At 37.1% G+C, this 12,951-nt stretch overlaps 1 protein-coding gene across 3 annotated transcripts in view; it reads left to right on the plus strand.

Annotated features, from left to right (window-relative positions):
- Nucleotides 1–12,951, plus strand: part of MSI1 (musashi RNA binding protein 1) — a 50,643-nt gene that overhangs the window by 11,753 nt on the left and 25,939 nt on the right. The window contains exons 10-13 of one of the 3 annotated variants that reach the window (XM_053700531.1): nt 85–165; nt 449–505; nt 3,352–3,408; nt 3,824–3,978. In XM_053700531.1, coding sequence (XP_053556506.1) covers nt 85–165; nt 449–505; nt 3,352–3,408; nt 3,824–3,978 — 350 coding nt within the window. The remainder of the gene's footprint in view (nt 1–84; nt 166–448; nt 506–3,351; nt 3,409–3,823; nt 3,979–12,951) is intronic. The other 2 variants (XM_053700532.1, XM_053700533.1) reach the window with 2 other exon arrangements.

Here is a 12,951-nt window from a genome sequence, read left to right on the forward strand (position 1 = left end):
CTCTTTCTGAATCATGAAAGTTTCATATCGACTTTAGTGTTCCTTTAAAGACTTTTAAGTAACCAGAGCGTTGTTTGTCTTTAGGTTATCCTGGATTCCAAGCAGCAACCTATGCTAGTCGCAGCTACACAGGCATAGCACCAGGGTACACTTATCAGTTCCCAGGTAGGTCTCAGGGTAATTACGTAGCAAAACAATCTCATTCAGCATGTTTCTCTGTGCCTTTGGACTGGGCAAGTTTGGAGTTTGTGGATAAGTAGGGTAGATAATATTTATGGATCCTATTCGGGGGACGGTTGGGGTGCAGTTTATTTTGTGTGTGTTTTATTAGAGTTTTTGGTTGTGGGTGACATTGGGTGGTTTATAGCAGCTTATCCCTGCTCACTGTCAGCCGCCCCTGTGGGCTGGGCCTGTAGCTGCTCCTAAGCTGTTTCACATTTCGTTTTAGAGTTTCGTGTAGAGAGAACCCCTCTCCCGGGCACCCCCGTCCTCCCAGAACTCACAGGTCAGTCCCGTTGATTTCCTACACCAAAAGTCAGGAGAGCCAGAAAAAGCGGTATGAGGGCTGGTGTCATCCTCGGTCTGCCAGTAATGTGCAGATATTCTAGTAAACATATTTGCCAGATCACTGATGTGCTGCTCTTTTCAAGGGCAATGTCAGTCTAACCATTGGTTCACTACATCCATACGTTCACAGGGAGCTCATCTGTGGCTGGGAACATTTGAAATAATTTATGTGTGTGGCATAATTTCTTCAGCTCTTGTGTTTGGCCTAAAACATGGACTTACAAGTTTGTACATGAACAATCATGGCACAGTCTCACTTTCAGTTATATATTAATCAGCTTGCACCCTCTTGTCATTATGAAAACAGAGTGATATAGGAAAATAAAACAACTTGCACTTCTCTAAGCCTGCTGCTTAAAATCCTGGCATCCTGAGAATTCCCAAATTAATTTAGGAGCATCTATTTTGCAAGTCTATCGCTGCAGTGATTTCTGCTACTAAATCTTGCAATGCTCACTCTAAAGCACGCTGGGTTTTATGGCAGCTATCATTTTAAGCAGCAGGATCACTTCCAGTCATGAGCCTATACAACTTGAAATGTTTTATGAAACATTTTCTTTAGTGTAAAAAAGAATTATGATTCCTTTAAAGTATTAATTTCATATTGTATTAGCTATCCATTGACTATCTGATCTGAGATCAGTAAAGTTTAAAGGGACATAAAATAACGGTAATAAATTGCTACAGAAGCATTAGAGGGCTTTATTATTGGAATATTGAACAGTGTTTAACTGCTACAATGGGGTAAAAGGCATAGTTAAGGTTTGCTACAGACTGGCAAGTCACTACTGGTCCAGAACTGAACATGGAAGCTGAGCCAGGGACAGCATATGTGTGTTTCTGCTTATTACTGGCCGTGTTCAGCTCAGGATCGGCAGCACATTGCCAGTCCAGATCTCCCTTTTCTGCTGGCGCATTGTACTGCAAAAATTGTAGCTGTGCTTCTGCATCTGTTGATCAATGGCCGTGTTTGCTTGTAACCAGCATTTCTATGTGGCTTCCAGGAGGTACTTTAACTTTGTATTTAACCCCTTTCCAGGAGTTAAACACATAGACTTGCAGGCTTGGTAGTGATAACAATATATGCTAATAGTTTTGAGGATGTACTTTTCTGCACTACAATGTCCCTAAAACTAATTGTATCTGCTGGGATGGGGTCAGGTAGCATTTCTGAGGCAGGTTGCATTATTGAGCTATAAAAAGGCCATCAACAGAAAAAAACTTGTAAAGGGCTAAACTTACATATAAGAAATGTGTATAACAAATGCCACAATTCAATAAAGCTCTCTGGAACTCCCCTGAGCTGCTCCGTTTAGAAAGTAAAGAGCTGAAATGGAAGGTGACATCTGGCAAGGGGCTGTGCTATTTAATATGGTGCATTGTGCACTATTACACTTCTCTGTCAGAAGCAAATACATACTGTGATGTTGCTGGTATTGTGTACCTTACATTTGCTTGTAGTTTAATATACATTATTTTTATTTTATTCATTTGAGAGAATTTGTCTCATGTTTCAAGCTAGAACGTGCAAGCATAACAATAGTAGAGGCTTTAATGAATGTGAGCACTTCAGACATGCCCAAGAATGTGCTCACTTGGCCTGCGAGACCCACTCTACACGGCAAACATAATGAATACAAACTAACGTTTTAAAAATCATGTTCCTAAATGGACTGCTCAACACAATACAAAATGCTAAACTGTATTTGTATTGTAATGCAAAAATGCAGGAACAGCCTTTTAGTGAACAAAGCTTTCCTCTTTTGCATCTCAAGAGATCTCACACTCTTGCAGGCCCAGAAAGCTATATTGAATCCAGGCCCCAATCCTAATACAACTTCTACATTCAACAGCATGAAGTGATGGCTAGCCATAAAGGGACGTAAAACTGCAAAATAAAGTGGTCTCATGCATTAGAACATGTTTTATTTTATTGTTACTTGGCTATACCTATGTGTTTAACCCTTACACAAACACTAAGGAGCTGAACACAGCTGCTGAGCCAATCCAGGGTGGCATATGTGCGTATTAACCAATCAGCAGCTGAAGATTCACAGTGCATTTCTGCTCCAGAGATGATATAGAGGCGTCAAACATATAGCTATAGGCAAGCAATCATGGAATAGGAAAATGCTCAAATGCATTCAAGCATTTTCTTTTTGTGGCTTTATGTCCATTTAAGTATAAAGATTTCCAAGCTGATTATGTGTTTATTTAATTTGTATAATATTTTTATGTGATTGATGATCTTATTATTTAACATCAAGTATGTACCAATATTTTTGTTACAATCCAAGTACATTTAATGTAACCTGTGTGTTAGCAGCTGAGACAAAAGTTTCCCATGTGCAGTGCAGTCTCTTCCTCTAGGTCGCTTTTGCACGGTTCTCTTTTTTATGCACCAGGGCCTGATGATCTAACGCTCTCCTCTCAGGTGAGATGATCTAAGATGTCTCGTCAGTACGACGAGGTCCCCCAAATAATTTTAGAAACACCAAATTTTACATTGAGAGATGTTTATCTCACTATGCAGTACGTAAAAAAAGACTATAAAAAAAGGTCTAAAAAAATGATTCCATAAATGGTGTGTGATTTCTCTCCATGGCAGTGAGCTTTTGATCACCAGGCCTGTAGTGTCTTGGAATTCTTTCTCTTGTTTGCATATCTTTTCTTCATTTTTTTCTCTTATGCAGCTCTCACCATGGAGAATCTTACAGATTTGCTGACGTATCTCATGTCATGGTTATTGCAACATATTGTTTAACGCTATGTCCTGTTTTTCAGCGATCCCCCTTACTGCATATGGACCAGTAGCCGCAGCAGCAGCAGCTGTAGTAAGAGGTAACAAGAGTCTGATTAATGATATTTTGGTAGCCAATCTCTGCGCACTGAAAGATTCAGCATAATGAGGATCTTGGGGAGGAGGATACTTATAACCAAAGCAAGTATTTTGGCCAGCATTTTTCAGTAAGTTCTCCAGTGCCCCTCAGTCTTTTCGTTATACTCTGCATAGAATCTTCATTCCCTAGATTATATAGTGCTTTAGAATAGTTAACAAATTCTCCACACGCTTAGGAAACAGTGATGTGTTGATTGACACTATAAATAGATACCATGAGAATGAGAGGAGACAGACTGTTGAAGGGAGATCTGCTAGATTAATGTTGTGGGAAAGTGCAGTGCTTAGATAACCAGAGGAAAGTAGCAGAGAGTAGGGGGCTCTCTGTAAGATCTACTCTTTTACTTTGTAAACAAGGCTCCACTCCAACCCGCACAGGGGGGTTTCTGGGAACCAGCAGCCCAGGACCAATGGCAGAACTGTACGGGGCAGCCAATCAGGAATCAGCGGTCAGCAGCTACATCAGTGCAGCCAGTCCAGCCCCCAGCACAGGATTTGGACACAGTCTTGGGGTGAGTGTTTTTCGGGTATTTGCTTGTTGTGGGTTTCTGTAACTGATCATATGTTTACATAGCTGTCCTTGATATTGTGTGCCAGATTATTACTGATGGTGGTGCTCTGTGTCTCTGAGGTTTGATGGTGATGATGCTCTTTCTTTTGAGTATTACTAATGGAAACACAAGGTGCATAAAGGCTTGTAAGCAATGAAACACATTTACCAGAAGTACTGGTGGCAAGTGAGCAACTCTGTGACTTCATTTATAGCCTGCAGAGATTGCTCTCTATAGTCAGGGTACATGTCCCAACATACATATAAATGAATTAATTTACTGTATTCATCACTGCTACTATCAGGGGAAGACAATTATGTGTATTAGTTGTTCATTTTTTAAAAGAAGTAGTTCCACAAATTACTTGTTAACCACCTATCATCAACCTCTCATCATGACCCTTTTTTCTTTAAAGGACCAGTCAACACATTAGATGTTCATAATCAACAAATGCAAGATAACAAGACAATGCAATAGCACTTAGTCTGAACTTCAAATGAGTAATATATTTTTTTATAACAAATTTCAAAGTTATGTCTATTTCCACTCCCCTTGTACCATGTGATAGCAATCAGCCAATCACAAATGCATATACGTATAGTCTGTGAATTCTTGCACATGCTCAGTAGGATCTGGTGACTCAAAAATTGTAAATATAAAAGACTGTGTACATTTTTTTAATGGAAGTAAATTGGAAAGTTGTTTAAAATGACATGCTGTATCTGAATCATGAAAATTTAAATTTAACCTGAGTGTCCCTTTAAAAATGTTCTCCTGTTAAACTTTTTTTTAATTCCTTAATATAGTTGAAAGTGTTTATCTTATTTTCTTTCTCCTTTCTCATCTACAGTTTTATGAATTTTACACAAGATGTCATCTATCTATCTATCTATCTATCTATCTATTCACTTATATATCACATAAAAAGGTCAAGCCCTGATTCTATGCATATGGAGTCTAGGTGGAAAAGAGAGCTTAGACACAAAACCAATATACAAAGAACTTAAAATAAAAGGAACTACGCAGGCCACAGCTAGAACATTAGTGATTAACTTGGAGTTCCTGGTCAAAGAACCAATCATTTAGTAGTTTCCTGAATATGGGTTCATCTTATATATAGTATGAGGCCTGATTGGTAATTATTGATCTATAGACCAACATATGAGTACCTTACATTTCCCCATATACAACCATTAGCCTACAGGTTTTCACTGCTGTGTTGCATTCTCTGCTCTTAAATAATATGAAATAAAGAGCCCCATGTATTTCCTGTGCTGTTACTATTAGCAAAGTCATTTTAGTTCTAAAATTGCTTTGATGGAAGGGTTTAATAGTGGAAGTGGGTGCTCTGTGTAGGCTGAGGCATTTTCAGTTGGGATTCTGTATCTGGATTGTTGTGTGTGTGTTTAGGGGGGGGGGGGGGTTATTGTCTGGATGTGAAGGCTTTCTGTATAAATGTTGTTGGTGGCATTTGCTCTGTGTACCCAAAGGGACATTGGTTTTGGCACAAAGCCTGATTGTATTTGTGGTATTGTTCCTGAGGTTGTTCCAAAACAGATAAGATGGTGGCAGTGTCACATTTTGTTGAAGTGTTGGTGGCAGAGAGGGGGTTCTGTAGTTAGATGAGTAGTGATATTTAAGGGGATAGTTGGTGGCGCACCGTGGCATAACTTTATAGGTGTGCTCTGGACTAGGGGTTTATTGGAGGCATCTATATGGCTCCATACATTGTCGTTGTAAATAAATAGTGAATGTAAAAATGAATCTATTTTGTTGTTGTTATTTGTATGTAAATGTGTTATTTATGATCAATCATGTTTGCTAAAATATAAGTGTGTGTCTCAGGTACATCATAGTCAAATTGAAGTGGGCTGTTACTAAAAGTGTTTGGAATAAATTGTGTAGATGATTGCTAGAGGCTCTGCTTCTGAATTGTTGGTATTCAAGGGGAAGGTTGGTGCTGTTTGCTATCTGGGTTTTAGACTTTATGGTGCCAATGATTTTTGCCTATTGAGTTATTGCTTTTTGCTTGTTGTGTTGTGGCCTTGTGCCTGGGTATTGACTGTGTCATGGGGCTGCTGTAGCATGGGCAGATCTCTATATGGATGGACTGTGAAGGTGATATTCTGTGACTTGATGGTTTCTGCCTTGGTTTGGTTAGTGACGGTGGTCTCCTGGTTCCACACTGAAGGTAGAACATGGTACCTGCTGGTGGTAAATTCGTGACACTTGTATGGTTGGTGTTTCTTTATTTCTGTACTGAAACATTAAACACAAAAATTGCACATATTGCTGCATTATGTGACAGAATTGCACATATTGCTGCATTATGTGACAGAAGCAGTGCATCTTTATACTGGGCGCCTCCATCTTGTATGCACGTATTGCTGCATTATGTTACAGAAGCTGTGCACTTACACAGATCAGTGATGCTAATAGCTTTTTGACATCTGCACTTTGTTCCTCAGATTAGCTTGTATAGTAGAAAGCAGAAGACTTACATTTTTGCATTTTTTTATACAGTTTAAAAGTTAAACAACAGGAAAAAAAACAGGTATAATATAGAGAAATGCAGACACAGTAAACCAGCTCCTGCTCTGTTCTGTACATGCTAAACTGAAGTGCATGATATGGGTTGTCAAGAAGACAACAATATTACTGATCTGTAAATGTGCACCACTTCTGTAACAGGCACAAAAATACTTATATTCCAAGATGGTGACTCCCAATGTTAAAGGGACAGTTTACTCAAAAATTTTCTCCCCTTTAATTTGTTCCCAATGATCCACTTTACCTGCTGGAGTGTATTAAATTGTTTACAAGTAGCTCCTTTACCCTTATATTGGCATTTGAAATAGTTGATTTAGCATGTGTTATCCCCACCTATTCTGAAAGTTTGTGGCCCCAGGTCCAAGCTATAGATAAGCTTTGTAAACACAGCCAGTAGAAGAAATGACACTCCCAGTGGGCTATAGCAGAGATAAGGTAATAAAATGTTAATTTTCCATTGTTCTCTCCAAGTACTGGTGATTGTTTTATGGATAGATATAAGATAAAGAAGCAGGTATATGAACAAAATGTGATACAGTAATGAGATCTGATTATACCTACAAGCTCAACCCATTTTATTAGGTTGTGGCTTCAAAAACACAAAATCAGAGCTTTAATATACACAAATAAACCTTAAAAAGCTAATTTTCATACATTTCTTACTCTGCAGTTGGTAAAAAAAGCAATTGTAAACACATTAAGGGAAAAACTATTTTACAGTATACTGTCCCTTTAAGATGCAGAACTTCACTAGCTGCCTTTTATAAAGGCTTAAAATAAGAGAATAGCTTTGTAGAGAGCCACAGCCAAAGGAAGAAAACAGAAGCATGGTGAATAGTAACTGTGCTACTGTAGCTGTAACCAGCAGTTTAATGTCCCATTGTGTTTCAATGCCTTTTTTCAACTAAACCAATAGTATTAATTGATGATGGGTGTGCAATTTTTTATTTTATTTTATAAACAAGCTTTATTATCCAATAATAAACAGTAATACAGAAGTTAGGTACATCAGACATGACAATCATTACAAGCATGGTTCCAATGTTCAAAGTTAGTCATTAATGACGATCCTACAATAGCTTGGTATTTTGTCTAATATTTATCAAGCAAATAAAACTGATAATAACATTTAACATAATCCTGGTTAATTAGAATATCTTCTCCCTCTCCACCATTACCCTAAGTAAGTGGTTAGTTTTGAGTAGGGGGGGGGGGGGGTAAAGGCAGGATAGAAGAAGATGATGGGTGTGCAATTTTTATATCAGTTCGATTAAAGGGACAGTTTACACAAACATTTTCTCCCCTTTAATTTGTTCCCAATGATCCACTTTACCTGCTGGAGTGTATTAAATTGTTTACAAGTATTTCCATTACTCTTATATTGGAATTTGAAATAGTTGATTTAGGCTGTGGTATCCCACCCATCCTAAAAGTTTTTGGCCTCAAGGCCAAGCTGTGTAAACACAACCAGTAGAATAAATTACACTCCCAGTGGGTTATAGAAGAGATAAGGTAATAAAATGTTAATTTTCCATTGTTCTCTCCAAGTATTGGTTATTGTTTTTTGGACAAATATAAGATAAAAAAGCATGTATATGTACACAATGTGATAACGTAATGAGATCTGATTATACCTACAAGCTCAACCCATTTTATTAGATTTTGACTTCAAGACACAAAATCAGCTAATTCATTTACACAAATAAGCCTCAAAAAGCAAATCTCATACATTTTATACTCTGCAGCTGGTAAAAAAAGTAATTGGAAACACATTAAGGGAAAAACTATTTTATAGTATACTGTCCCTTTAACTTTATAATTTATTATTAATTTAGTTTTTTTGTAATTTAGTTAATTGTATTTAATTAATGTAATTTATTTAATTGTAGTGTAAGGCTAGGTGTTAGTGTAAGACAGGTTAGGTTTTATTTTACAGGTAAATTTTTATTTATTTTAACTAGGTAGCTAGTAAATAGTTAATAACTATTTACTAACTAGTCTACCTAGTTAAAATAAATACAAACTTGCCTGTAAAATAAAAATAAAACCTAAGATAGCTACAATGTAACTATTAGTTATATTGTAGCTAGCTTAGGGTTTATTTTACAGGTAAGTATTTAGTTTTAAATAGGAATTATTTAGTTATTAACAGTAATTTTTATTTAGATTTATTTTAATTATATTAAAGTTAGTGGGTGTTAGGGTTAGACTTAGGGTTAGGTTTAGGGGTTAATAACTTTAGTGTAGTGGCGGCGACGTTGGGGGTGGCAGATTAGGGGTTAATAAATGTAGGTAGGTGGCGGCGATGTTAGGGGCGGCAGATTAGGGGTTAATAAGTGTAGGTAGGTGGCGGCGACATTGGGGCGGCAGATTAGGGGTTAATAAGTGTAGGTAGGCGGTGGCGGGGCAGCAGATTAGGGGTTAATAAGTATAATGTAGGTGTCGGCGATGTCGGGGATGGCAGATGTTAGGGTATTAGGTGTAAAAATAACTTTTGTTTCCCCATAGGAATCAATGGGGCTGCGTTACGGAGCTTTATTGCAGTTGTTAGGCTTTTTTTTTTAGCTGGCTCTCCCCATTGATGTTTATGGGGAAATTGTGCACGAGCACGTAAAACCAGCTCAAAGCAGCGCTGATATTTGAGTGCGGTATGGAGCTCAATTTTGCTCAACACTGCTATATTGCCTGCTAACGCCGGGTTTATGAAAACCTTTAATAGCAGCGCTATAGGGAGGTGAGTGGTGGAAATAACTTGCAAGTTAGCACCGAGCCGCTCATAACGCAAAACTCGTAATCTAGCCGTTTGTTTGTTTAAATAACCAACACTGGATTGCAACCATCAATAAAACTGCTGTTTTATTTAGGTTGGAGAGCCCCATCTTTCTATGTAATAGAATATCTCTTTAATTAGAAAGCTGTTTGACTTGTTTCTATTTGGCTTCTATTTAAGAAAGGGGCATTGAAATTAAACATTCAGGGTTCAGATAGTGCAATCAATTTTAAGAGACTTGAATTTACTTAATTTTTCAAATTAAATTTTTTCTCTTTGTATCATTTGTTGAAAAAGATACCTAGGTAAGCTTAGGCGCAGTAGTGCACTACTCGGAGCTAGCTGATGATTGGTGGCTGCGCACTTATGCCTCTTGTCATTTGCTCAGAAGATCTGTTGAGCTAGCTGTCACTAGTGCATTGTTGCTCTGGAGTTGACTTTATGTTTGCAGGGGTTAAAGGGACATAAAACCCTTTTCTTTCATGATTCATATAAAGCGTGATTTAAAACAACATTCTGGTTTACTTCTATTACCTTATTTGTTTTGTTCTCTTCATATCGTTTGTTGAAAAGGATACCTAGGTAGGCTCAGGAGCTGCTGATTGATGGCTGCATATATATGCCTCATGCTATTGGCTCACCCAATGTGTACAGCTAGCTCCCAGTAGTGCATTGCTGTTTCTTCAAGAAAGCATACCAAATGAATGAAGCAAATTAGATAGAAGTAAATTGGAAAGATGTTTACAATTTTATTTTCTTTCTGAATAATGAAAGAAACATTTTTCAATTTCATGTCCCTTTAAACACATACGTGCAAACAATAATGCAGTAATAAAAATAAATCGCTTTAGAGCATTGGTTTTAAAACCTGTCCTTAGACCTCCCTAACAGGCCAGATTTTGAGGATTCAAAAGAACAAAAAGGAGGCCAATGGCACTACTGATAAGAGTATATTACCCCTTCGTTGCCCGATAATATAAGGGGACTATGTCCCTATAATTAGTAACAGGATTAAGAGGTGCTATGTAGTATTGGATTAGCAAAAACATTCAAGAGAGGCAGAGAAGCCCACAGTTGAGGAAAGACTACATATGTAGCACTCTGGGGGTTAATATGGTTATTCTAATGAAAATAATTTACTTAAAGGGACAGTATACACCAATTTTCATGTAATAGACACTACTATAAAGAATACGATGCACAGATACTGATATAAATATCCAGTATAAAACTGTTTAAAAACTTACTTAGAAGCTCTCAGTTTAGCTCTGTTGAAAAGGTAGCTGGAGAGTCCACTGCAAGTGGGAAATAAGAGACTCCCCCCTCTCCCTTCTTTTGCATATGAAAAGACCCTTTACACAAACAGAAGAAAGCTGGAGTAGGTATCTGACAGTATTCTCTTAAAACTTTGGGGCTTGGTCTGAAAATCAGAGCAATGTTATTTAAAAATAAGCAAAACTATACATTTAAAAAAAAAAAAAATTTAATGGGCTATATAAATAGATCATCTACAAAACATTAATGCAAAGAAAAAATGAGTGTATAACGTCCCTATAACAGTGTAAGACACCAAAAGAGAAATGACTAGAGTCTTAGATGGACAGTTTCAGCTCATGGAAAATTAAAATATAACTTTTATAAATAAAAATAGAACACACAATAAAATAGGAAAGTGCAAAGTTAAAAACACAGGAGCCTATCATCGGTCTAAATGACCACTATTACTAATTATGACTGTATGAGGCTACTATAGTATATAGATTGGATATGAGAGAGTGACTGCGGATATACAAGTCTATAACATTATAGCAAAATAGCGGAGTGATAAGTAAGGGCTTACTTGGGAATTGATTCCTATCAGTGATGACCCTGTAATGCTTATTCCGTATAGTTGTTAAATATGTTATATTGTACCGCAGTCTAAAAAGCACTCTCTATTATCCAGAGAAGTACCTAGAGGTACAACATTGTGTGATATACTTATGTACTGTGATTAATCAGAGATGGTACTGGTTATTGCCTTTAAATTTAAATGGTATTTTATCAGCAGTAACTGTTTGCTTAATAAAAGTTAGTAAAGATAGGATAACCCAGTAACAATGACTTTAATCGATTATGGATGTGTTGGCGTTATTTATAAAGTATGAGTTACATACACGTCACAATCTACTAACAGTTTAATCCAAAATTGTGTATAAGCCTAAGCTTACTATGCAGTCCTTACTATGACATCCTAGTTCTAATCTTGGAGATAGTAAACTGTTACTCTTGGATGTCTGTAGATATATACTTATATGATATTCTTAGCTAGCGCATTGTTTGAATAAATTCTTCTGACCACAGCATGTGATGTAACAGTATATTTGTCCACTTGCTTAATCTGAAGATGTTAATGATTTCAATCTTTCGTATAGGATATAGTGTTATAACACTAGGGCATATTATACCAGTGACTACTTATGATTAATTGCTTGACTATAAATTAACTGCACATGCAAGTTAGCTTGAATTGTAGTAGTGGTAAGCTATACGATAATGTGTCGCAATATCTGGTGTGGTAGTTTCAAAGCACCCACACGCTACCTGTGTTCACAGATACCAATAGCAGTCTATCAAATAGATAGATTGAAAAGTTATAACACATAAATATACCAGTAAATGTCTCAATACCCCCACTATTAATATGATGAAAAATGCACCATTCAAGTCAGCTAGTAAGATTGAATAAACTTCATTGTATACTGCATTCAAATAGTATAGTATAGCCACAGTTACAGTAACGAGCGTAACTTAGCTCGGGTATTTTAAATAAATGTATCCCCCAATGATACTCAATTCTCAAAATCATAACATAGAGCCTCAGATGCGTGCGTTGAATCTGTAATACATAAGTAAATAAATGGAAGGCAGCCTAAGGCTTACTAAAAATACAGGAGCTCCTAGGACTCCTCACCAGTTCCCTAGCGTCCCTGACATGTTTCGCCTTAAACGGCTTTTCAAACAGTGACACCCCACACCACATAATGAAACATCATTTTTTATTTTTAAAACGGTAAACAGTATACTTATACATGTCAGAGAATTAATTCAACAATTCATAGATAATTAATCATGGCCCCTGATGTCAAAGAAACAGGTCTATTGCAGCAAGTATCGGATACACCATTCAGTCACTAACAGTTAGAGGCACATGGGATATAGATGAATACCTAATCAAGAGCACAGATGATCACTCAAAAAACGCCAAAGAGCTCAACTGGCAGATCGTAAATTTCCACAAACACGGTCAAATCAAGTAGATACAAATGGTAACATACAAACTAACATGCGATCGCATAATTGTACAATAAACTCCCAGGACATAATCATAATATAGTAAGGACTACCACAGACCAGATTTACGTTAGTGTGCAGGACATCATATGTCCATAGCTGTTGAGTATAAGCCTTAATCAATACCCGCTTACGTCACCTGCAAAACACTTGCCCTATGGGCTATTCCCACCTACCATTTAAATTCCATTAATGTGCATCAGAGGATAGATACAAATAAATGATCGCTTATACTTACAAATCATCCTTATGGACACAAGCTTCTAAGCGGCATCGCAGCC

The sequence above is a fragment of the Bombina bombina genome, chromosome 2 (genome assembly GCF_027579735.1).
Source record: "Bombina bombina isolate aBomBom1 chromosome 2, aBomBom1.pri, whole genome shotgun sequence".
Classification (NCBI taxonomy): Eukaryota; Metazoa; Chordata; class Amphibia; order Anura; family Bombinatoridae; genus Bombina; species Bombina bombina.